Consider the following 27,486-nt stretch of genomic DNA (forward strand, 5'->3'; position numbering starts at 1 on the left):
GCTTCTGAGGAACTGATAGAAGGTTAACAACCAATGAGGTATTAGGTAAAACATGCTGTTTCAAATGAACAGGTACTATGATACCAGACCTACAGAAAAAGAAATGTATTTCTGGTATAGAGAACTTGGGGTCTGGTAGGAAACATTCAGAGAATCACAACCATACACATGACATTTACTGGATTTCATGCTTTATGAACAACCTGTGGTAACATAGAAGATCAATCTGCTGGTGGTAAGGAGCTGAACATACACACGTGTATATACATACACAAGTGACAAAATAAACAGCTAAGTGCAGGGGACTTCTCTAACCAGAAGTACAAATGGGCTAGAGAAGATGGTGCTGAATTTGACTGATGAACAAACAAACAAACAAATAAATAAATAAGGGAAAGAGGAAAGGGATACGAAGGGAGTAATGTACTACAAGCAGCAGGATGAGGACCAGTGCAAGCTAAATGTTAATCAAAGCAGGGCTAAAAGAAACATTTCTTCCCAGGTTGTAGGTTCTCTCTGCATAGGAAGTAGTAACATACAGTGTTCAAGAGACGCTGGTTGGCTGTGTTGACCGTCTCTAGACTGTTGCTCACTCTCCTCAGTCACTTGATCATGTGATGTGCCACTCTGTCTCACACGGTGAACTTGAATGCTTATAATTAAAGACACAGAGGCATGCATCCATGTTCCTCTCTGCCCCTTCCTCTGGGGAAGTGCTCATTTGGTTTACATACATGCATGCCACTGAATTACAGTCTGGACCACCTTCTAATTGGAGATGTTCTTTCTCCCCCTCAATCCACCAGTGTTTCCTGTAGCTACTTCTACCTTGATGCTTCTGTCAATGCCTTTACTCAGAAAAGAATAGTCTTGGACAAGCTTTGGCTTCCCACCACACCAAACTTCTAAGTTGTCATCTACCCAGTGGTCTGTGAGCCGTAAGAACAGCTTTCCTTAGGTCCCCACCCCCTGACTCTTCTCATGAACCTTTCCCAATCCTGTAGGATGCTGTAGAATCCTTTTTCTTCCTCTGTCTTCCTCAGCTGACTGACATTCTGTGCTCAATGCCTTGTTCCCTGTATTCATTCGCTCAACAATTTGCATAGGTGAACTATTGTTCTAGATTGATAATTCCTCAAATAGGCTACTACGTCTAATTTTATTACTATTTACAACAGTGGTCCTCAACCTTCCTAATGTTGCAACCCTTTAGTACAATTTATGTCGTGCTGACTCCAATCATAAAATTATTTTGTTGCTACCTCGTAACTATAATTTCACTACTGTTATAAATTGTAAATATCTGAAATGCAGAAAATCTGATATGTGACCCCCCCACAAGAGGATCAAGACCCACAGGTTGAGAAAGCCTGATCTACAAGGATGTAAAAATTTAGCTTATCAGAAACCAAAAATGGTACCAATCATTTGGCTTTGCACTTTCTCCTTATCATTAGCCCAATTTTTCTTGGTTCCTGGGTTTATGAATTACATTCTTTATTCAGCCAATTCTTAGCAACTGTCAAATCTTGTCAACTACTCACACAAACATCTTTCTCAGAGTCATCTCTCGTTCTTCATTCTACTGGCCACTACTCACCATATACCCAACAATCAGTATCAACTGATGTTTTCTGACAAGTAAAGTTTTATGGGCTTTTTTAGTTGTTTTTTATTTTAACAGCGTTACCCTGGGCAGTCTCTAATTAATTATATAGCTGAGGGTTGGATATGAACTCCTGACCTTTCTGCTTCAACTTTCCGAATTCTGGGACTGCAAACATCTATCTCCGGGTTCTAATCTTACTTTGCATGAAAAGGGTAAACTCTACATTTGCCCAGTGGCAAAGCATTTACAGATTAAAGGGCACAATAAGATTGTCACCTATCAGGTGTCTGTACCTACTCCATAGTTTAAGACACCACATAAAAAACTGACAGTATCTGTGTTCAGCCTGTATTTTACATAACAAAATTACAATTTCTCAAGCAACAAGAAGTCTCCTGACTGTGACAAAGAGCTGAATAACTAGAACACTTAAACTCTAGGATCAAACTGAAACACCCTTCTCAAACCCTCTGTGCTCTGTGCCAGCTTCTGCTGTCTGGGTCTGACTGCTGTGGTTGGGGGTGCTCAGAACTGAGCAACACTGCATTATCTCAATTTCTGAAGCACAAGTTGTTTACATGGTACTCAGAAGTGCTGCTGGACCTCAAGTTTTCTGTTCACACAAACCACAATCCTTCTGCTAGTCTTTGACTCCACATCCAGTGTCTCTTTATCATGCCCATGACTCTAGGGTTTTGAATTCTCAGAATCTCCATGAAGGAATCACCTCATGCTATGCTCACTCCTGTGGTTGGCATAATCACAGTCCTCTCTTAAAACCATCTTATTTCATGTGTGTTTGTGTACATATGCAAGACCTGAGTATATGCCTGTATGCCACATGTGTGCAGAAACGTGCAGAAGTCAGAAGAGGACATCTGATACCCTGGAACAGGAGTTAAAGGTGACTGTGAGTCACCCAACATGGGTGCTGAGAACCAAACTCAGGTCCTATACAATAGCTGTCAGTCGAGCCATCGCTCCAGCTTCGATCTTTACTTTTTAAAATAAACCTAAATTATTTTCCTGCTACTCTCTAAAGCTGGATTTAATTGTATTTGTTTCTGAATTTAACCTGCCTTTTTGTGGTTGAATTCCCAGGAGCAGGCAACATCACTTCTTTACCATGGTTGTTTAACACAGTGATGAGCCCGACCTGATCCTGTACTCCATAGATACACCCCCTTCTGAAGATGTGCTCTACAACCACCACAGCGAGCAGCCAGTAAGATCATGGTGTTAGTTGGCTACGATGATGAGGTATTTCCAAAAGTGTTTATCTTATGAAGGTGATGCTTTAGAAGCAGATGCAGGCAAGAGGAGTACAAGCCAGCCCACCCACTGGCAGGCGAGGCAATGGGACTGTCTCCCTTGAGATAGATGAGCAAGCAGGAAAACAGATAACACAACTTGTCTTGAAAGCAAGCACCAAGATGAGGCAGTAAAAGCCCATTAGCATACATCATCCTCTCATGGCCCTGTGTCATCCCAGCCTCTATTAGCTGCCGCTGCATCAGCGCAAGTCCCACACACTTTATCCTGTTTATAATTGCTGATGAGCAGTAATAAGGCCTCCATGCCTCAGCTCCGTCCGTTCCACTTCGGCACCCACCTATTAGGTAATAACTTTTATTTACAGCCTTGCTTGATGTGCCGTTCTATTAGTATAGCCAGGAACCAAGTAGGACAGAAAAAAAAAAATCTCCTTAATGGACAGTATCAGTGCCAGACTCCAAAGTTTCCTACCTCAGCTTTGTGGCTGTTCTATGGTGTTCATTCTGGTCAGTCTGCTTAGGCCACAAGGCCACATTCCTGTCCCAGTGCCTTCTATCAAGCCCACATATCTAAGGAGCACCACCTGAACAGCACTGCCTAGATCCAGCTACCACCTAAAGAAACACAAAAGCACCAAAGGGGGAGTAAGCAGTAAATGTCTGCATATCCTTCAGAAATGGTGTAGGCTTGCCCTGTGGAGCAACAGAGCAGCTATTGATTGGGTATGGAGGCCTCTTTCTCCTTAGGAAGAGTGTAAGTTATGATAAAACAAATGGCCATAAAGGTTTTTTAAAATGCTCTAAGTGTGTATGTTAATGTACCTAAGCAAACTGAATATGCTCAAAGCACACAGACAGTACAGGTTCAAATTTAAGGGCCAAGTGTTTCCCCTTCATTCACCCCATTCCCCCATGTCATTTTAAAACAGCAACAAGCCAAATCACAAGCTAAGCTATAACTCACACGTGCAACTGGTGGCAAGAAGATGTCACTCCCATTAGGGGAACAGTTAAAAACAGAGAACTGGTTGTTTCTGGAATTGATGTGGTTTTTAAACTCAAATGCCCAGCATCAAGCCATCTGCATATCTAGTGCCTTAATCCCCCATTTCATTCTCTAATGCAAACTGAGGCACACTGACTAATAGAAAAACAAACCAGTAACAACAAACACAAAATAAAGCATGGACCATTTCGTTTCATCTCAACAACTGTGAAAACACACATCCTGGCAGGAGTGAGCCACTACGACATACCACCATAGACTTCAGTGGGAAATACTTACTTAATTAGGCAGAACATGGAAAGGTGGTACCTTTTAAATTAAAAGAAAATTTGCAACTTTGTCAAATATTTAAATTCATTTGTCCCCCGAAACTCCAAGGATCAAAGAAACTCCCTGAAGACCAAGATGATGAATACATAAAGTAAAAATTTTTAATCATTTTTTCCTTGCCATGGCAGATTTACTGTTTTGATCTTTCTTCAATCGTTACATTAAATGCAAATAAAAAAGAAAGGTTTAGATCTTCCCTAATATTCTACTGATAGGAACTTGTGCATTACATAAGTAGGTCAAATTTCTAATTTTCTGTCTCAAATGCTGAGACTGCAAACCTGAGGATGAGCCCTATCTGGAGGACTACCAAGTAAGAAAAGTGAGTTACAGCTGAGCTCACACCTGGAAAGGAGGACAGGACGTCACTGTTTAGCAGAGGCACCAATGGTGACTAATACTGACCACTAGAGCTTAGTCCGCTGACTTCGTTCTTCAGAGCTCAATGTACCAGCTGAAGTGTTTTCATGAATACTGACTCTATGTGGAGCTAATACACAAATACAGGGACTGCCAAGAAGGGGAGGTCACCTGATGTAACACCATCACCCTTTCGCTTCTGGATCAGTTGAGAGATTTTACAGAATCTCTTGGTAACACAGAGCAATTAAATAACCCCTCTAACTGCTTCTGAGCACTGACATAAAGTGTATTTATTTAGCACACCAGCCTTCCCTCAACTCCCAGGTGGAAGAGTCTTCTTCTATCTCTGTAAGAACACACAATAATATCACAAGCAGGCTACCCAAGAATTGTGGAGAAAATTGTTAGGGAAGAAAAAGAAACAATAAACAATACAAGGCTCTTCTAGTTCCTGTCTTTTTTATTTTTAACTGAACTGAAGGAAAAATAGGTGAGCCAACAAGATAAACAAGTGTAGGTAAAGAAGAGGAGAAAACCTAGCAGGCAGGGATACATTCCTGTGCTTCTTACAGGTGCAAAGATGGTGCTTTCTGAGTCTCTAATTCCTCCTGCTCTCATCTTGGGCCCCACAAATAGTGATTTTACTGGCTACTCTACTAATTATAACTACATTTCAACTCACAAGCAACATTTTAAAATCATTTTTCAAGTGTAACAGTGAATATTACCTGTCTAACATACAAGGTGGAAGAGAATAAAAGGAAGTGTAGATACAATGAAGAACATCTGCTGGCTATGAATTCTTTTCTCGTCTTAACTTCAGAGAAAAGTGAACTATAAAATAAAAGGAAAAAAGCTTTAAAAGGCAGCTAGAGAAGGCTTTCCCTTTCCCCACATGCCACAATGTCTACCCTGGACACTAAAGAATGGAGCCCTTGAGTCACTGTCTAAAGATCCTGCTGATAATAAGACTGTCTCCAAGGCAACCTAAAACTGGGTGTTGCTCCCTACCTTTCTGCCCAGCCTAATTTTTTTACTATTTTGGTTTTTTTGTTTTCTTTTTTCATTTGCTTTCAAACTTGACTCAAGTTAGAGTCATCTGGGAAGAACTTCAATTGAGAAAATGCTTCCATTCATATTGTCGATAGGACATTTTCTTGGCTAATGATTGACATAGGCAGGTCCAGCTCACCAGAGACACTGCCTTTGGGCAGGTGGTCCTGGATGATGGAAGAAAGCAGGCTGAGTGACCCAGGACACTCCTCCACTTCCTCTGCTGCATTCCTGCCCTGACTCTTCAGTGGCGGAGTGGGCCCAGAAAGTTGTAAGAGAAAATAAATCCCCCTTTCTCCCTAAGTTACTTTAGGTCATGGACTTTATCACAGTGATAAAAAGTCAAGACACTGTCCTTTTCAATTTCAATTTTAAGGTTCATGAATGTCATACCCCAGAAAAAAGAACTTTTATTTTGCTGTAACTGCAAATAAATCTTTAAACAAGAAAGCGTAGCTGGGCAGTGGCAGTGCACACCTTTAATCCCAGCACTCGAAAGGCAGAGACAAGTGGAGTTCGAGGTCAGCCAGGTCTACAGAAAGAGTTCCAGGACAGGCTCCAAAGCTACAAAGAAACCCTGTCTCAAAAACCAAAAAGAAAAAAAAAGAGGAAAGGAAAAGGAAAAGGAAAAGGAAAAGGAAAGGAAAAGGAAGAAAGGAAAAGGAAAAGGAAAAGGAAAAGGAAAGGAAAAGGAAAGGAAAGGAAAAGGAAAGGAAAGGAAAGGAAAGGAAAGGAAAGGAAAGGAAAGGCAAAGCTAAACTTCCCACCTTTCCCACAAAGCACTTTAACTACAAAAATAAGACCACATGAATCTCTACATAGAAATAATTCTGTGTAAGGATGCTGACCACAGCTCCAATCACCATGCTCATGATTTTGGCATCATGTGGGGATTAGAGAAGATGGAGGACAAAAGGACCTCTTCCAGTGTCTGGTTGCCAAGGAAGGAGACTCTCCTTTACAGCATATTTAATCTTGGCAGAAAGGTTCAGAGAATTAATAAAGAAGTATGTGTAAAACACTCTGAGATCTCTGAAGTAATATGGGCTCTGCAGCCATCTATAAGCGTGATGTTCTCTAGCCAAGGCAATCCAGCACACACAGAGCACTTTTCAGCCCTTGGCTGACAAACCTTTCGGTGCTCAACAAAGAGTGAAAAGGAGTGTAGACTAGGGATACCGACACAACTTTTCACTTATTTTTTCTGATTAAATACCAAAATTATCAAGATGCTGCTTATTTTTACCTACCAAAGGTTATAGTGAATTTGGTTATTAAAAATATCTGTGTGGGAGGCTGGGGAGATGGCTCAGCAGTTAAGAGCACTTGCTGCTATTGCAGAGGACCTGGGTTTCGTTCCCACCACTCACATAGTGGCTCACCATCCTCTCTAACCTCAATTCCAGGGGACAGTGTTAGTATTCAGGCATCTGTACTGGCCTGCCTTTGGGATTCTGACAGGCTATGTTCTCAGTTGTAGTCACTAAGAGCACATTCACTATGTTCCCTTTTAAAAGAGCCCTGCCCACATCCCATCTCTTTTTCTCTTTGTCTGTTCCTTTCTCTATCTCTGCTTCACTGCCTGTCTCTCCCCCTTCTCTCTCTCTTCTCTTCTGCTGCTCCTGTCCCCAGAGGCTGGTCTCACCGCTCCCCTTCCCCCTTATACAAACTGAGACGCCCTGCTTAACCACTCAGGTCTTTGACTAAGCTAAACAACAACAGGTCTAAAGCTGACCTTTAGAACTCAAAAAATAATCACTAAACAAAAAATAAATAAACAAAATAACAACCTGTTTTCATTGCATATTCTTATCTAAAAAGTTCAAGTGCCTTTATATTTTAATTACATGTATACAGACATACCTGACTTAAAAGCTGTATGTATGAATGTATGTGGGGGGGATTTACAAAACAGTAATTTTAAATGGCTGAGAAAGTCTTTTACTAGTGTTCCTCCTGTTTCATGAACTACATTACTGCAACCTGATTCACAGTCTAAACACCGTATCCTGATTCACAAACGACACCTATGTCCTTATTCACAACTCTATACCTGTCCCCTTCTTCAGACACCGCTAACTTAATTAAACAAGGTAGAAAAAAGAGCACAACAATGTTTAGAACTGGGGACAAACTAAACTGTGGCTGATATTAACACCATCAGCTAGGTGGTGGTGGCTCAGACCTTTGATTCCAACACTAGGAGGCAGAGGCAGATGAGTCTTGGAGTTCAAGGCCAGCCTGGTCTACTGAGTTCCAAGTCAGGCAAGACTATACAGACAAATCCTGTCTCAGAAAAACAAAGAGAGGAAGGAGGGAGGAAGGGACAACGAAGGGAGGGAACCTCACAATTTTCAATAGGATAACAGAGGTCGTCTCTTGAGGGCAAGGCTCAACCCATCCAAGGTTCCACTGTAAAAAATGCAAACTCAAAGCCGGGTGGTGGTGGCACATGCCTTTAATCCCAGCACTCAGAAACCAGAAGCAGGAGGATCTCTGTAAATTCGAGACCAGCCTGGTCTACAAGGCAAGTTCCAGATAGTCAGGGCTACACAGAGAAACCCTACAATTAATAAACTTCAAACTCCTTAGAGACTTCCATTAAAATCTCAGGGCCTGAAGACTGAGCCTCCAGGCACCTCTGGAAAAGGGCCATCTAGGGTTCAGCCACCCAGGCACAGTGACTATCAGTTGTGGTAAGAGAGAGAATTTGGTAATTTTTGTTGCTGTTTTTGTTTGTTTGTTTGTTTGTTTTTACAGGGACACAGAATTCAAGAGTTATAGAGTTCTGGGAGTTTGCCCAAGGTTTAAAGAAAAACCACTACTACCACTACAACCAGCACCACCCCTCCTCCTCCACCACCATCACGTCCTCCTCCACCTCCTCCTCTTCTTCCTCCATCACTACCACCTCCTCGTCCCCTACCACCACCACTGACCTCGTCCAAGTACAGCAGGAACTCCTAAGTGGGTTGTGTGGAGATAGAGACGTGAGGCTTCAGGGAAAGCAGAGATGCTGGGGTGTTGGAGAAGCCATGAGTATGAGATGTCATTAAGCAAGGCTAGAGCCGCTGAGAGGAGCTTGTTCAACAAAGAGGCTACAAAGGATTGCAAATAGCAAAGTAGCCCAAGTCTACTGGAGTTCAGAAGATGCCACCACAAGCTCTGAATGGTGGACATAGAGCTCACAGGTTTGGTATTTTCTCGGCTGGTTTTTGGCCTTGCTTTGGACCATCTTTTACTTGCTGTATCCTTGTATCTCCCTTTAGAAAGAATATGTGGTCTGCTCACACAGACACTGAATTAGAAACATGTATTTTACAGGTGCCAAGAGTTACAAGTTTCCATCTCAGATGAGACTTTGGAGTTCTGAATTGTATTGAGACTGCTAAGAGAATGGGGATTTTTGAAGCTGGACTAAATACATTTTAAATTGTAGGTTGGTCATTTGTCTCTAAAGACTCGAAACAAAATGCTAAGGCTGCACTCTAACTGTCCCCTATAGGCTCATGCTTTCAACAGTTTCCAATGCTTTTACTATCTGAAAGTTGTAGCAAGTTTTTTAGAACATGGGATAAGAAAACCAGCTACAAGTAGAAGGCCTCTGAAGGCCGTGCCCACCTGGTTCCAGCCAGTCTCAGCCTCATGGCATGCACTATGTGAATAGACTCTGCCTCAAACATCATGGCTTCCTTGCTATAATGGACTGAAATCTTTCTGAAACTAGGAGCCAATATAAATCTTTATTCCCCCAATTATTTATACCAGGTATTTTGATAACATTAAAAATTATTGTAGTTATAAAAAATAAAACAATGACCCATTCAACATCTACTATATGATCTATGTATAATGTTCTTCTTACACTGAATCTGTGAGATGTCTTATCCCACTTTATAGATAAACAATTTGAAATGTCAGCTTGCTTTTAAAAAAAACAATACAAAATAAAAACCACATATATATAAATGGCTAAAAAAGGCAGGCGGTGGTGGCACACATCTTCAGTCTCAGTACTTAAGAGGCAGAGGCAAGTGGATCTCTGAATTCAAGACCAGCCTGATCTAAAGATCAAGTTCCAGGATGGCCAGGGCTACACAGAAAATCTGTCTGGGGAAAAAAAAAAGAAAAAAGGAAAAAACATTTGAAATCTAATTTGGTTTTAGAAATTGGATTTTAAAACTACATTACTAAACACTGTAATCAAATATGTGTTTGGCTTCTTCACACTTCAATGACATACTTAAGTTTGAGGTGGGTGGAGCATATAATAAAAACGTGGTACATAGTAATATGATGATGCAATGTAATACAAAAGGTTTTAGCATCTGCAGGACGGACATTCAGGTCCTGTCCACACTGCTCTTTAGCAGTCTTACTCAGGAAATCCAGTGTCCTGAGTACCCACCATTATTTTCATCTGTGAATGAGAATCATCTTGCAGAAGTGATCTCCCAACCTTCCACTGGCCAATGAAGACAATCGACCTAACTTTAGGGCCACTGGTCTGTACCTCAATCAGGCAGAGAAATGCACTCTATCTCATAGAGCTGGCCCACTGTGCACACAGTAATGACAGCATGCCAGGACTATCACGCACACCTGTCTTAAAGCTGGCTATTCGTAAGAATAAAGTAAAATCAAATTCTCTAAGAGTTCAGCACTGGATGTTACTCTGAGTCTGCACAAAGACGGTCTGCATAAACATTCACAGCAACCGTCCATATTTACAGGAGCGAAGGATTAAAACCTGCATGTGAAACAGTTTCTACTTTTCTGTTTGAGAGTTTAAAAGGACTGAATTAAATAATGAAGACCATCTCGACTGTGACCTTTCGAAAACAATATAATATGAAAACAAACCTTGAAATATCTTAAACAGCAATTAGCATTACTAGAAAGGTAAACCGTTTAAAATAAATTGAGCTATAGGCTAAGGGAACAGTAGACACCTGAATAGCTTTATAAAGGGCTACATGAATCATGACTTCATGTTTAACAAAATCGTCACAGACGCAAAAATGTTTGGGGCACCATCCATACACGAAGACTGGTTCCAGTAGAACACCATGGCTTCAACATCAACAAGAAATTTCCCAAAATTACTAACACATTGCAACAAACAAGCTGGTATTTACTTTTCTATAAATGCTTCTTTATGCTTTCATCATTACTTAAACATTAATTTAGAAGATCCAGGTCTTAGACAAATGGACAATATTCTGCATTTCATACCTGTTTTTTTGTCTTATCAACTTTGTGATATTAGCAAATTGGTAAATTTTGATGCCTACTTATTAGAAACTAGCTGCCAGCACTATTCAGCCAATATGACTCCAATGAACATCATTCTCACTTCTACTCAAACTCTACCCAATCCCAAGTACAAAATATATCATTTTGCATTGATTAAAAAAAATTAAAACAGTCTCCTGGAGTATACAGACCAAGTTAGAATTCAGGTACAAATTCAGGTAAGATTGCTGTACATACCTGCACCACAGGATCTTTTGGTTGGTGTGATTAATGAGACATGAGCTGTGTCTGTGCATGGCCCACCTAGAAACAAAACACAAACAAACAAAAGGCACATCAGTCAGGTACTTTCCACAAGCCCAGAGCTGCCACCACAAATAAGAAAGAGAAGCATACAAAGGACAGGCTCAACCTGCAGATATACTAGGAGTGGAAGCAAAGTGATAACCGTACACAGATTCCTTTAAAGGAAAAAGTTTGTATTTTAGCTTAGCAATGGAGTCCATGGAGTCCATAGAGTCCCAGTATTTCTACATTGTGATATACCTTTCATAAAACACTCTTTTGGGAGGGTGGTTTCAAGACAGGGCTTCTGTGTAGCTTTGGAGTCTGTCCTAGAACTAGCTCTTGTAGACCAGGCTGTTCGAACTCACAGAGATCTGCCTGCCTCTGCCTACCGAGTGCTGAGATTAAAGGCATGTGCCACCACTTCCGGGCTTCATAAAATATTCTTAAGTCTCACATAATGTTGAGAAGTTAAATGATGAAAATTTAATTAGAATTCAGATCCAGGTAATTAAGAAATTACCCAAAATTTGGAGATATGAGTTCTTCCACAAAACAACCAGGTAGGCATATGTATCCTTTTATAATCTCAGTGGTCATTGTACTTTGAATTTACTGTAAAACCGGCATTAAAGAAGAGCATTCCTTCTTAAGAGAAGGAATAGTAAAGGGCTTATCAGAAGAAGTAAGAATGTTTCAGTATATAGAGAAAATACTACTGATCAAGGAAGGATATTCAGTTTCTACTAAGTGGCACGGATGAGTGTATCTCCATGAGATCTTGGTGGGTTCTGATATCTGATAATTAGAGTGTGAAGACTTTAGTTAGTAGAATGGAAAGCAGCATTTCCATTCTGCAGGATAAGGACAATCAAAATAATACAAAGTTGATACTGACTCCCGTTACCAACGACTATGTCTCACCTTTGAAAACAGAGAGCTGCTGTACAATATGGATGCCAATAACTCTCAACTCGCTATGAGAAAGCAGTATTGGTGACAAGAGCAGAACGCACAGGCAAAAGTTAGGTTATTCTAAAAACGTTCCTCAGGTGACTGTTTCCAGCAAAGGAAAACAGTTGGTACAGTTTTATACCACTGATATTACTCACTGAAATAAAAAAAAAAAAAAGGTAAAAGAGCCCTGAGACCTGTAAGTGGAAACAATAACTGAAGTCATGGGAAAGGGGACTTGGAGATCCAACCTAAGAAGCCCACCATTAACCCATTCTTTCCTAGTTCAAGGCCATAATGGCAACAACCTTTATATAGTATAAGTCATAGAAGGAACATATTTAAGGAAAAAAAGAACCAAGAAGTATGCTGCTAACTTCCAAAAGCACTTGACAAATACCCATGGTGCACCACAGAGGTCACTCCAGAGTCTGCAGTTTTATCAGGAAGACAGGACTTATGTACAGAAGAATGATACACAGCTGTGATAAATAGCTGGATGGAGAAGAACCAAGTGCCAAAGCACTGAACACATAGTGAATGTCACATGCAATCAGGAGGAAGAACATTCACCACTAGCCAACAACACCTGGAAAATGCAAGAATAAAAATGGGGCAAGAGAAATTAGAAAAATTCAAAAGATCTCTCAGAGGACACGGTATTCCAACTGAACATTTATTCCATATTGTGGGTGGTCCTATCACTGACCAGATGGTCCTAGATGGTATAAGGAAGCAAGCTGACTAATCCATGATGAGCACTCATTCATGGCCTCAGCATCAGTACCTGCCTTGAGTTCCAATTCTGACAATCCTTTATGATAAAGGCCTCAAGCTGTAAGATGACCCAATCCTCCTCAAGTTGTTTTTGACCACAGTGTTTAATCATAGTGTTAGAAACATAAGTTAAGACAGATGTTCAGGCTGTACTAGAATGAATTAATTTGGACAAAAATATTAGAACATCATCTGAGACACTGGGGTTGGTGAGGTGGCTCATTGGTTGACAGCACCTACTGCTCTTTCAGAAGACCCAGGTTTGATTGACAGTCAGGGACCCAATCACTCTTCTGGCCTCTGCAGGCACTAGGCACTTACATAGTTATAGTTATTCACAGGCAAAACACTCATACACATAAAATTATTTTTTAAAATACAGGCTCCTGATAATTCAATATAAACTCTTGATGGAACAAGCCAAGGTAAGCAGAAGACTTACGCATTTTTCTAAGCAAGCTGGATACACCATAAATATTAGCAGTTTAGTAAGTTACAATATATGATGGATTTTCTTTAATTCCTAGTTCAGTATCTGGCCAGGATCAAGGGTTCTGAAAACACAGTGAGCTGTGGAGAACAGTCAGTAAGAGTGTATACCAGAAAGGTTTCTTAAAGAACATCAACAAGCCATCCAGAACAAGTATGAGAAGGGAGAAAGCATGGAATCAAAGCAAAAAAAATATCTGGAACTCCTCAATTAACACTCCATGCCTGAAAATGTCCAGGTAATTATTGAATCAAGGAAATTTTACCTCACCTGAAGGTTAAGAGTTTATCTTTAAAAAAAAAATTACTCATCAATAAATTTCTGTGGGCTTTGGCGAAAAATGCAAATAATTTTCTAGCTACAAAGCACAACTCAACATGCATCACCATACAAGTGTTCTCCAGAGGCTTGTTAAGCTAGCAGCCTTAATTCAATGTGTTCGCTCCATTACACTGACATACAAACAGAACCACAGCTGAGCCAAGAAAAACTGACAGCAACAGTAACTGGCAATGATAATATATCCCAGATTTGATAATTGGGCAATATTATAAATGGAAAACTTGGAATTAAGTTTGGTCTGGCAGACAGTAACCTATGAAACACTTTAAAACACAGATCAAAAGCCAGTGAGTACCATATATGCATCTTATATTAATAGTGTATCATCCAAATCACAGACTCTTGAAGGAAAAAAATCAAAAGGACTAGTCACTGGAGAGGAGACTATCTGCTCTTATAAATTAATTATAAATCAACAGTTAAAACAAATGTAGGCGATTATGGGAAGGGTTTCTGTCAACAACAAGAAAAATATGGCATTTGACTGTTATTTGTTTTTTTATTCTTTACTCTTTGGGGGCCCGCCACCTGGCTACCAAATAAAAACACACACAGAAGCTTAATTTTACTCATGAATGCCTGACCTTAGCTTGTTTTGTTTTTGCGAGCTTGTCTTATCTTAAATTATCCCATCTATCTTTTGCCTCTGGGCTTTTCCTTTTCTTACATCTGTGTATCTAACTTTCCCTCTTACTCCGTGGCTCGCTGTGTAGCTGGTCCCTTACGTCCTCCTTTCCTCTTGCTCCTTCTTCCTCCTCTTCCCAGATTTCTCCTATCTTTTCTCTCTGCCTTGCTACTGGTCCTTCAGCTCTTTATTACACCAATCAGGTGTTTTAGACAAGCAAAGTAACACAGCTTCACAAAGTTAAACAAATGCAACATAAAAGAATGCAACACATCTTGGTATCATTAAAACAAATGTCCCACAGCATAAACACATCTCAAAATAATATTCTAGAAAATGTGTCCCCTATGATTCCAGTAAACAAATAGTACTAAGAACTGAACTACTGTCAATGGACAAAATGGAGTTGTCCACTTCACCAAAAACGGGACCAGTGTTCCTATCAGAAATATCTAACATCTGAGGGAACCACCCCATGTACCTATAGCTCTGAACATGTACCTACAGCACACTGGGAGCTCTGTTCCATTCTTGGCCATCTTTACTTTCACTAAGAAGCAAGACAGACTAGTCATTTAGCAGAGTGAGGTGAAAAAGCCAATGCGTGACTGTGGGTTACATGGGTGAGGACAGGAAACAGAAAATAAATACATTTCTAAGCAAAAAAAAAAAAAAAATTTAAATTATGCTCTTGTGTACCAAAGAGGCTCAAGACAACTGGTGATACCAAAAAGGCATTAATATTTAATGCTAACAATATCAAGACAGGAAGCCCAGATTCTAGTGGAGACCACTGTGGCCAGCTGAGCAGCTCAGAGGATCCTTTTACAGGAAGTTTAGTGCCAAGCACAGAGCATCACTGTTCTCAGAAACTCAGCATGCTGCTCTCTGGAAAATCAGGAGCTCACGGAGTGATCGCCATGGACAAGCTGCTATCACTGCCAACAACTGTGTGTCACATCTGCAACCTGTATTATGGCAATTTCAGAAAGACAACTTTTGACTGTTTCTATGTTAAAAAAAAATTACTTTCTCTTCTATCAGGTTCAAAGTGGGCAGATTAATGTTGATGTCTTTAATCCATTTGGACTTGAGTTTTGTGCATGGTGATAGATATGGATCTACTTTCATTCTTCTACAGGTTGACATCCAGTTATGCCAGCACCATTTGTTAAAGATGCTTTCCTTCTTCCATTGTATACCTTTAGCACCCTTGTCAAAAATCAGGTGTTCATAGGTTTGTGGGTTAATATCCGGGTCTTCTATTCGATTCCATAGGTCGACTTCTCTGTTCTTAAGCCAATACCAAGCTGTTTTCAATACTGTTGCTCTGTAATAGAGTTTGAAGTCAGGGATGGCAATGCCTCCAAAAGTTCCTTTATTGCATAAGATTGTTTTGGCTATCCTGGATTTTTTTGTTTTGCCATATAAACTTTGCTGTGGGAGTTCCTTCAGCTCCTTCAGCCAATCGCCGCTGAGTTACCAGCCCATTGGGGCGTGGTCTCTCTCCCTTTAAAAAAAGCAGCGGCTGTCCTCCACTCTGTCTTTGTCTTCCGGCTCCGTTTCCGGCCCCTGGACTCCTTTCCTGTTCGCGCGGAGGGGCTGTTGTCTGGGACGGTAATCTGTAAGTTTTTTCCCCTTTGAATAAATAACCATTCTATTAATCATAATTCCAAACTGGTGTGGGATTGTCTGTGACTTACGCCTTCAAAACTTGATTATTGTTCTCTCAAGATCTGTGAAGAAGTTTGATGGGATTTTGATGGGGATTGCATTGAATCTATAGATTGCTTTTGGTAGAATTGCCATTTTTACTATGTTGATCCTCCCAATCCAAGAGCAAGGGAGATCTTTCCATTTTCTGGTAACCTCCTCAATTTCTTTCTTTAAAGACTTAAAGTTCTTGTCAAATAGGTCTTTCACTTTCTTGGTTAGAGTTACCCCAAGATATTTTATGCTATTTATGGCTATCGTGAAAGGTGATGTTTCTCTGATTTCCCTCTCTGCTTCTTTATCCTTTGTGTATAGGAGGGCAACCGAATTTTTGGAGTTGATCTTGTATCCTGCCAAATTACTAAAGGTATTTATCAGCTGTAGGATTTCTTTGGTAGAGTTTTTGGGGTCGCTTATGTACACTATCATACACACATTGGAACACTGGACTTAACTCCCTAGGTCCAAATGAGAAGCAGATGGAGGGAGAACGTGAGCAAGGAAGGCAGGATCAGAGGGAACCCTCATCCAACGATGGATGGAGATAGAGATGGAGACCCACATTGGAGCACTGGACTGAGCCCCCAAGGTCCAAATGAGGAGCAGAAGGAGGGAGAACATGAAAAAGGAAATCAGGACCGCGAGGGGTGCGTTCACCCACTGATACATGGGGACGGATCTAATGAGAGCTCACCAGGGCCAGCTGGTCTGGGACTGAACGAGCATGTGATCAAACTGGATTCTCTGAATGTGGCTGACATGGGGGCTGACTGAGAAACCATTGACAATGGCACTGGGTCTTGTTTTCTCTGCATGTACTGGCTTTTTGGGATCCTAGTCTGTTTGGATGCTCACCTTCCTAGACCTGGAAGGAGAAGGGAGGAACTTGAACTTCCCACAGGGCAGGAAACACTGACTGCTCTTAGAACTGGAGAGGGAGGAGGAGAGGGAGTGGGGGGAATGGGAGGGTATTGGAAGGAGGGGAGAAAGTGGAAATTTTTATAAATAAATAAATAAATAAGTAAATTAAAAAAAATCACAAAATTTCTCGTTTGATATGTTTGGCTCTGTGCAAGCTGGTTTTACACCAACTTGAAACAAAAACTGGTTACCTGAAAGGAGCTTCAATTGAGAAAATGTCTCTTTAAGATGCAGGTGTAAGGCATTTTCTTAATTAGTGATTGAAGGGCCCTGCCCATGGTGGGTGAGGACATCCCTGAGCTGGCGATCCTGGGTGCTCTAAGAAAGCAGGCTGAGCAAGCTAGGGCAAACAAGCCAATAAGCAGATGATGGTTTCTGCATCAGCTCCTGCCTCCAGGTTCCTGCCCTGCTTCAGTTCCTGTTCTGGCTTCCTTCAGTGATGAGCTAATAAGTGAAAGTGTACGCCACATAAACCCTTTCCTCCCCAATTTGCTTTTGGTCATGGTGTCTCGTGTCAGCAATAGAAACCCAAAGACAGGCTTCTCAGGGAAGCAAATGATTCCTGAGCTTGAACAGCAGCACATGCCCACAGTCTGAGCACTTGGGAGGCTGAGAAAGGAGTATCTCAAATTGGAGATCTCCTTAGGCTATACACAGCAAGAACCTGTTTCACAAAAGCAACCTGAACTGCCTTTCAGTATGCTTTTTGACTTCCTTTGCTTAAGTGAATACCTAATTTTTTCCAAGATTCTGCATTATCTAAATGGGTGTAATAACAGACTATCACATTGCATTTGATGTTCTATTCAGGACTCCTTTCTCAATTTACTTTGTAATTTACAAGTGAATAATGCTTGGGGGAGTGTGTGGTTTGTAACCAGGAAGTCTAAGTATTCTTTTCTTCTAGGGTTTGTGTCTATGCTGGTATTAAAGGTGTCGTATGTAATGCTGGCCACTTGTGAAATATCAGGAACACTATGAAGTGTTATTCCTCAGCTGCACTCCCAAACAAACAAACAAACAAACAACAACAACAAAAAAAACTTTTTACAACAAATCCAACAGAGTGCTGGATTGTTTTCCTGGAGAAACTGCGATCTCGGCTCTGTGAGAGAGAAGCTGCAGCAAATCTGCACACTCACTTCACTGCAGCCCCGTGACTCTCAAGTCTTCGGACACTGTGACCCTGTAATGTAATTCCTCGTGCTGCGGGGATCCCCCAACCATAAAATTATTTTCTTGCTACTTCCGAAATTGTGATTTTCTTACTGTTATAAATAATAACATAAATATCTGTGTTTTCCAACGGTCTTAAGAGACTGCTGTGAAAGGGTTGTGACCCACAGGTTGAGAACCACTGCTATAATCTATAGAAAATCAGGACTGTATAAAAGGTATGCCGTTAACTGTCAACATTCACGTTCTGTGAAGCAACAGAATTCTTAATTTTTTTTCAGTCTCCTATAGCTGTTGAACATATATCAAAAAGCCATGACCAAGAGACCTCACAGTGCAGTCAATTCCACAGGCGACCAGGCTACTGTGACTTGGGGAAAAAGCACTGGCATGGAGGACAGCTACACTTGGACGAGCATGCTCTCCAGAATTCAAAACCCAAGGCAAAACAAATATGGGAAATACTATTTCTCCTTTATCTTCAAGTGGAGAACAATCTGAAAGGTTTTGTTAAAACACTTGCCATGACTGATTATATTTTATCCTGCTCCCACAAACCTTCACGGCCTATAGTTAAACCATGTGCTAAAGTATCATTAAAAAACAGACTGTCAAGGAGTCAGTCAGCTAGAAGTGCCAGAAATTCCATAGTCAAATATTCTACTATTAGCCTTCCAAGGAAACTGCAAAACATTAATACACAAAAATAGCCACTCCTCGAGCAGATTTACAACGCTTCAATTTTCTTGCTTAATTAACATGACATTTACATAACAGCATCTAATTAATTCCCAATAAAAGGCACTGTGGGCTTATTAGAAATGTATCATCCATTTCTAACCAGCTGGCCAATTTCACTCCATCATAATCCACACACTGTTTACTTTGTAGCAGCTCACTTTTTCAGGCTCACCATCCTAAAGGTGACCTCAGACAGATCCAGTCATAATTCTGGCTTCTTTCTGGAGGTTTGGAAATTGCTTGCTGGTGAAGCTTTTCAAAGAAGTAGGGCTTCTGAGCAATGCAAACATAAACTTTTATCTTGGTGTGGTCCTGTTAAAAATAAAAACTTAGAAAAATACCCAACCTGCTTCTTGAGTAATAAAATAGTCCCTCTGTGACTGCCTTTAACATAGATGTGATTTTTAAATGGCAAAGGACAGAGAGTAATAACAACCAGGGACAGACTGGGCTGCAGAAGAACCAGTCACCTTTTCAGAAAAGACCCCCGCCCCCATTCCACAATCACCTTCCACTTGCAATTCATGAGTTAGTATAACCAGAAGGGACATGCTTAATGCCTAATCTATCTACATAACTGGATCTGAAAAGGTCTACTGATTAAAAGCAAGTAAATATACAGATATAATAGATGTGACTCTAAGTTTACAGAAAACCAGCACAGACGATGGCCCTCACATTTCTCCAAAGGAAACTTTTAAAATGAACCATTCATAAGACATGTTACAGAACTTAAGTGCTGATCTGTCAGAAATCCCAATCCTAACTTGCTGTATGACCACTCATAAATCTCTAATTTAGATACGAACAGTATAAGAAGATTTTCAAAGTGGGCCAGGCCTTGCTATTGGTATGTTACTGATTATGTTCAATAAAATAATATGACTATCGCATCCCACATCCCTAATAATTATAGTCCTGGACATCTCTGCAAACACTGTGAAATGTGTGTGCAGTTACTACTATGTTTGCTCACTAGAAATAAAATTTTTCCACAACACCTTTCCAGGAAGCAGCACCAAGAGCAAAGCTAAGTTAGGAGTGCTTCCCACATGCCCAGACTCATGGAAACTTCCATGAGCACTAAAGGGGCACCAGGATCAGTAGAGCTGTGGAAGGACCACCGTCTCCTGGCCTGCAACAACACTGAGGCCAAGAGCCTCACAGGCAGAAGTGGTCCAAGTCATCTAGAACACCAAGTGTCCAGAAACAGTTCTACACCAGATGAAAACAATCCAAGCCAAAAACCATAGAATATATGGAAGAACTGTCATGCTAACTAAAACAGTTGATTTTTACCACATTTACATGTTAATCTAACAAGGCACTTCCTGAACTTTCAGTCCTCAAGTAATCTTTTTATATTTAAAATGACTGAGGATCACAAAAAACTTTGGTTTACATATACCATATTGATACCTATATGAAATTTAAAAACACAAAATATTAATATTTCATTTAAATTAACAAAAAGTTATACTTGAATATAAAAAGGTTCTTTTATGAAACACAACTATTTTAAAAACTTAAGAGTCCCAAGCTTAAAAGACGGCGTTGGGGTTTTGCTCCTGTACATACAGCACATCTGCTGCAGGAAAGCACTCTCATGCTGGTAAGGAGTGAGAATGGCTTCAGAGATTCTGAAGGACCTCGGTTTAGAACTTCCGACACAGTACACAACAGTGAACCCTTAAGGTTGATAAATTTTTCCAATTCTCACACACACACTCCTCTCAAGCTAACCCTCTCTGATGGTTACTCTTAGCAGAGATTAATCCATGCTTCCAGTGTAAATAAAAGATTTATTTTTTTACTATCTAAAACTATGTTAACATGTAAGTAAATGAAGCCAAGTGACATAAATCAATAATGAGCATTCTATCTAGGATGGCTACAATATTTCATGGAGTTCAGCTGGTTCCAGGCAAGCATCTAAATGTGTACAGAATCAGTCCTTCAGGATTAGAAGTAACAAGCCTAAGAAAAGAACCTGGGATCCTGGGGATCAAAATCAGAGTCCCTTTAGGAAAAGTTTTTTTAAAAAAAGTCATTTCTAATTTTAGACACTGCTTTTGTTGCTCCTGACAAAGCACATCTAATATGGTTATAAATCAGGGACTGTCGTCATCTACTTTAGGCCTTGATTTTGACTACTAAGGCTTACCTAAGGCCTAACTGAGAAATGAAAATTTGGATTTCTACCACTGGCACAAGCATGATGTTCATAACACTGATATAAATATTTGACATTGAGAGATTTTTTTCTTTTTTCTTTAAAAAAACAGAAACCTAACAGGATAAACAAAATTGCTCAGAGGTTAAGAGCACTTGTTGCTCTTGTAGAGGTCCTGGATTTGATTCCCAGGACTCACATGGTGGCTAATCACAACTGTCTGCTAACTCCAGTACTAGGAAGATCTAATGCCTTCTTCCGACCTTCATGAACCCTTCATGCACATAGTACATATGCACACATTCAGTCAAACACATAACATAAAAATAAATAAAATAAAAATGAAGGTAGTAAAACAATCCTCAAGAATCTTGTCTACACTGGTAATGGCAAAAAGCTTCTGTGCCTACTTCAGAAAAGGATGCAGTTTGTGTGCATTCTTTATCAGAGGCATCTGGAAGAATGAAACAAGATATCTATCCAGACCACAGGTGCTATGCCATGAAATAGTCCCTCCAAAGCACACTGCCCTACTAAACCACATTGTTAAGAACAACACTGAATGAAAGGCCCTATACACAGTCTGCACTGCTGGGAGTGACTAGGAATGTCACAATTTGAATTATGTAGTCAAAGGTTCTACTGGTATTTTGAAATTTTAAAAGTCCTTACTGAAGTGTCACCCCTAGTGAAGGGTTGGAACATGAGATGGCTTTGAAGCAAAGGAGGAAATGAGTATGAAATATAAATTCACATGGTTGTTTTTGTGTTGGCAGTCCTGAGTTTTCAAAGAACTGCATAAACATACAATGTAGTTCGACAAAGTTAAAGTAATTACTTCGGCATATCCAAGTAGAGGCATCTCATGACTTTTCAGGCAAATGTTCTGCCATAAATGAAGCTTGGATTTAGTTTAAAGTCATCAGTGTCATGCATTTCCTGTACCTACACAAAACAAAAACTGCAGCAAAGTCTACACTGGTGTGACATGACATGGTTGTGCACTGTGGCCTTTACCTGCAGACAAGGGCAGAGAATTTAATCTATTCAGAGAATCTTTTGAGTTGTTATATTTGCAAAGCCCTAATCAGTGGCAAGAGACTTCATAACTGCATCTGATCAGCAATAACTGGACAGCCTTACAGACATCAGGGAAGACTGCAGAAACAAACCTTTCAGGTTTCAGGCCTCAGGGACTCTGAATATAAGTATTAGAAGCTTGCACAGAGTAATCTAAAGGAGGAAATTCAGAAGACAAAAGAAAGACCTATGAACAGAAAGTACCCTGACAAGAGGCAGATGCTACCCACACACGGTGAGACACAATTATTACTCTGAGATGAACTGTCACAACGAGACACACAAACTTCAAAGTTTTATGTCTTGAGATCACTGAATTCTACCATTAAACATTAAATATATTAATAATAAACAGCAGCTACTTAAAATTCAAGCAATGAGACCTCTTAATGTATCAAAACAAGGTAGTTTTTGCTTTTTTTTTTTTTTTTTTTTTTTGTCTTGAGACAGTGTTTCCCTGTGTAGCCGTGGCTATCCTGGAGCTCACCTCCACCTATCTTCTACCTCCCAAGGGCTAGATTAAAGTGTACTACCACCATCATCATCCAGCCATATATATCAATTCTAAAAAGTACTAAAATTAATAATAAAACTTCTCTATATATTTAAAGTAAGAATCAACTGAGCACTACCTGGACATGTACCAGGAGCTCTGAAGTCAAGCAGCACAATAAAAAACAGAGGTTTTCCTTGTTTGGAACCTGAGACTCTAAACTGGTACACAGAGAGATATCCAAGTCTAAAAGGTAACAATAAAGACAATTTGCGAGCAAGTGTCACAAATAAGTAGTCCAGGAGTTCCTTAATGCCAACAGTCAAGAGTAAATGAAATGATTCTGAGCTGGGCCTAAGAGAGCACACTTGGAAGGGGTCATATTAGTCACAGGGAAAATCAGTCAAGAGGAAGTCTCAATACTGAACATCTATGCCCCAAATACAAGGGCACCCTCATACACATTAAAGCCCACACATTAAAGTGGGATACTTCAACACTCCACTCTCACCACTGGACAGGTCATGGAAATTAAACAATGCTCACCTGCATCACTAATGGATCAAGGAAAAAAATTAAAGACTTCCTAAAATTCAACGAAAATGATCACACAACATATCCAAATTTATGGTACACAATGAAAGCAGTGTTAAGAGAAAAGTTCAAATCACTAAATCCTTATATAAACAAGCCGGAAAAATCCCACACTAGTGAGTTTACAGAACACCTGAAAACTCTAGAACAAAAAGATGCAAACTCATCCAGGAGGACTAGAAGGCAGGAAATAAATTGAGAGCTGAAATCAACAAAATAGAAACAAAGAAAATAATATGAAGAATCAATGAGACCAACAGTTGGTTCTTCAAGAAAATCAACAAAATAGACAAACCTTTATCCAAACTAACCAAAAGCGAGAGAGAGACTACCCAAATTAACAAAATCAGTCCAGGTGGTGGTGGCACCCGCCTTTAATCCCAGCACGCAGGAGACAAATGCAGGAGGGAGGATCTGGTCTACAAGAGTCAGTTACAGGACAGGCTCCAAAACTACAGAGAAACCCTGTCGTGAAATCAGTATGGCAATTTTTCAAAAAATGAGGAAACAACCTACCTCAAGACCCAGCAATACCACCTTTGGGTATATACCCAAAGGATGTTTTCAATCGTACCACAAAGACATGTGCTCAACCATGTTCACAGCATTATTTGTCATAGCCAGAACCTGGGAACAACCTAAATGCCCCTCAAATGAAGAATGGATAAGGAAAGCATGGTACATTTACACAATGGAGTACTACACAGCAGAAAAAATAATGATATCTTCAAATTTGCAGACAAAAGAATGGATCTAGAAATCATATTGAGCGAGGTAACCCAGACCTAGAAAGATAAATATAATATGTACTTATATATAAGTGGCTTTTAGACATAAAGTAAAGAAAAACAGCCTACAATTCACAATCACAGAGAACCTAGACAACAAAGAGGACCCTAAGACATACATGGATCTAATCTACATGGGAAATAGAAAAAGACAACATCTCCTAAGTAAACTAGAAGTATGGGGTTCATGGGAGAGGGCAGAAAGGGAGGAGGAAGGGGAGTAGAGAAAAATATATAGCTCAATAACAACAATTTAAAAAAGAAAACTTATAGTTAAAAAAGAATTGTCTATATAACTGGCATTGGAGTTTGAGGGTATTACTAAATTCTCTGAAGGCAACTCTGGCACAAGCACTGAAAACCACAGCAGCCAACCTGATGACCGGCACTATGGTGTCTGCAGGCAGCAGTACACACAGCATGGTCAAGTAGGCAAAGGAGAAAGTGGGACAACACAAAATACACAATTTGAGAACTGTTCATTTCTACACTTTCCATTTTTATATTTAACAAAGACTTATTATTCACAATATATGAGCCATTCCTACACATGAGCAAGGTAGAGGGAGCTAAATCAGCAAAGAACATGGACAGGCAAAAATTAGTCATTTCTGTTAAATCAAAATTTGAAAATGCTGTCATACTTCATGCAACTACTTGAAGGTAGCAATTGAAGCTGAGGAAGAGCAGCAGGTGAGGAACTTGAAAATGATAAGTTTGCTTTAATTGGGCTCGTATTTTGACAAGTTAAAGGTTAAATGACACTGTAAGTACCTGAACATGGTAGAGCAGATATAGTCTGTATAAGCAAACACTCAAGTCCTACATCCGGACAAGCCTGAATTTAAAGATCATCCACAATGAATCCTCAGTGATAGCTATTTGATTCAGTAAAGCACATAATGGACATTACCAAACTGTGTGCACAGTATCAGTCTTCTCAGAACAAGGCCCTAATGAAAGCAGCGTGCTTTGTAGAACCAGCCTAGGATTAATAAATAAATAATCCTACAGAAAAGAACCCTTTAAATTAAAATCAAGAGACATTTAAAGTTTGGGCATTCTTTATTGCAGGAGAGAATCTTCCACTTTGAGACTATTATATATCAGAAAAGTCCCATCTGTTGTATAATTACCTCTGATAAACGACTTGATGCTTCGAGCTTCATTAGAGAAAAGGGAAGAGAAAGGCACACACAGAGAGAACTGTAAATAAATCGTCTCTCCATATTTCACTTAAAACCAGCCCAGCAGGAAGTCATAAAATATTTTTAATAGGTAATATTTTCCAAACACTTTGCTGAAGCTGTTAGCCAGTTCTATCCAATATCTGGCCTCCTACAGAAGCCACACTGAAAAGGGGCAAACTGGCTCCTTTTGGAGTTTACTAGAAATTTAACTGGAAAATCAAATAAAAGCTTATCTACTTGGTGGCACTGACATCCACTCTGCAGAGAGCAGATCAGGCGTCACTAGAATCAACAACAGGCTATAAAGTAACAAGCATTACAACCTACAGATTATGACTGAACTCTACAGTTCTCACATTCAGGAAGTACAGGCAGAAAGATTACAAGTATGAGACAAGTCCAAGCTCACAGGTGACATTTGAAAACACCCACCATCATTTTTAAATCTCTGATTAGCTAAGGCAACACCAGAAACCTCCTCACAAAGAAAGACAGCCCATATACATGTGCTAGAAGCACAATGTTCAAATGGCCACACTAGTCAAAGCAATATGCAGAGTCTACACAATCTCTACCAAAATACTAATAGCATCTATTTTCTTCACAGAAATAGAAAATAAATCCAGAAAATTCTTATAGAATTCACAAAGTATTCGCAAAAAATCAAAGCAACTGTAAGCATAAAGAACACACGCAGAGGCATCACACACTCCAAAAACCACTCCCAGAATAGCATGATATAGGCACAGACCAACAGGACAGAATAAAGAACTCAGAGAAGCCACCTACAGCCAGGTAACTTGCAATGAGGCAGAAATAATGAATACCTAGTATGCTGTGGAATAATCCTTTTGTATACTGTAAAGATTTGTCACTCAAACTGGTTTAATAAAAAGCAGACAGGCTGGTAGCCAGGCAGAAGTATAGGCGGGACAGCAAAAAAGGACAATGAGATGAATGAGGACGGAGTCAGAGGAGATGCCAGCAGACACAGAGAAAACAGGACACAGAATGTGTAGAAAGTGAGGTAACAAGCCATGAGCCATAGGGTAGATAAGAAATATGGGTTGATTTAAAGTATAAGAGCTAGCTAGTAAAAAGCCTGAGCTATTGGCCGAGCATTAGTAATTAATATAAGCCTCAGTGTGTGGGACAGAAACTTCCAACTACACTAGAGGAGAAAGGAGTATCAATAGATGTTGATGGGGAAAATGACACTCAGTGCAACAGGGCTGAACTACCTACTTAGCTCAGGTAAGTTTCTACACAGAGAAACATAAGAAAGTAACAACTAAGACACAAGGCTGGAAAAACATGAAGTAACCAAAAAGAAGATGTCAAACCAAAAAGCTTTAAACTGCAAAGGGAACAACAGGCACAATTTGGAGATAACCTACTAATGGAAGGAAATGTTTGCAAAGTATCCTTTAGTTAAAACCCAGAAGATAAGGAACTCAACCCCAAACAAGGAAAACAAAACATCTCAAAAGAAAATGGGAAAATAATCAACAATTGTGGGAAAAAATGAGAACTACCAAACAGCAGAAAAAAGCCAACTAAACCACAATAAAACACCACTGCCCCTCTGATTAAAGCACTGTTACCTAACAGACAAGAAGGGGAGTGAATATTGATGAGAATATAGAGAAGGAGGAACTTTCACACTCTGTTGGTAAAGTGTGAATTGCTGCCCACTATGGATGTTGACAACATCATTATGGTCTACATACAAAGAAAAACTCACTGTGCTTAAGAGTAACCTGCACCTTCACGGTTCCTGCAGCACTATTAACAAAAGCCAAGAAGTGATGAACTTGGATGTCCATCCCTACACAAATGAATGAATAATGGGGTACATACACATAATGGAAAATGCTTACCCATTAAAAACACGAAAGAAGTTCTGTCACATGCCTGCAGAACATTAAGTGAAAACATATACAAACACCACTCCTTCCCACTTAAATGAATGTGGATACTATCTAATTTAAAAAGAAAAAAAAAAGGCTGATAAGTAAGGAACAGTGCTTACCAGATACAGAACATAGGTGTAGACAAGTATGGTTGGTGGGTACAGAGGACAGCTGCATTATGGAGATGCCTTCTAATATATTATGTCGTAACTGGATAATGATGATTGACAATAAATATTTATTTCAAGAAGACTGAGCACAGAGAATTCTGTACATTGTCAGCACAAACCAGTATCTGAAATGATGACTGTGCCAAACATTCTTGTATGCATTTAGCAAT

At 39.9% G+C, this 27,486-nt stretch overlaps 1 protein-coding gene across 3 annotated transcripts in view; it reads right to left on the bottom strand.

The window, feature by feature from the left end:
• The window catches only part of Zfand3 (zinc finger AN1-type containing 3), a 243,572-nt gene that overhangs the window by 41,056 nt on the left and 175,030 nt on the right, over window positions 1-27,486 (bottom strand). For all 3 annotated transcript variants that reach the window (XM_085679849.2, XM_085679850.2, XM_048451276.3), the window contains one exon: window positions 11,129-11,194. In XM_085679849.2, coding sequence (XP_085535975.1) covers window positions 11,129-11,194 — 66 coding nt within the window. The remainder of the gene's footprint in view (window positions 1-11,128; window positions 11,195-27,486) is intronic.

Source organism: Myodes glareolus, chromosome 18 (assembly GCF_982192425.1).
Source record: "Myodes glareolus chromosome 18, mMyoGla1.1, whole genome shotgun sequence".
Lineage (NCBI taxonomy): Eukaryota > Metazoa > Chordata > Mammalia > Rodentia > Cricetidae > Myodes > Myodes glareolus.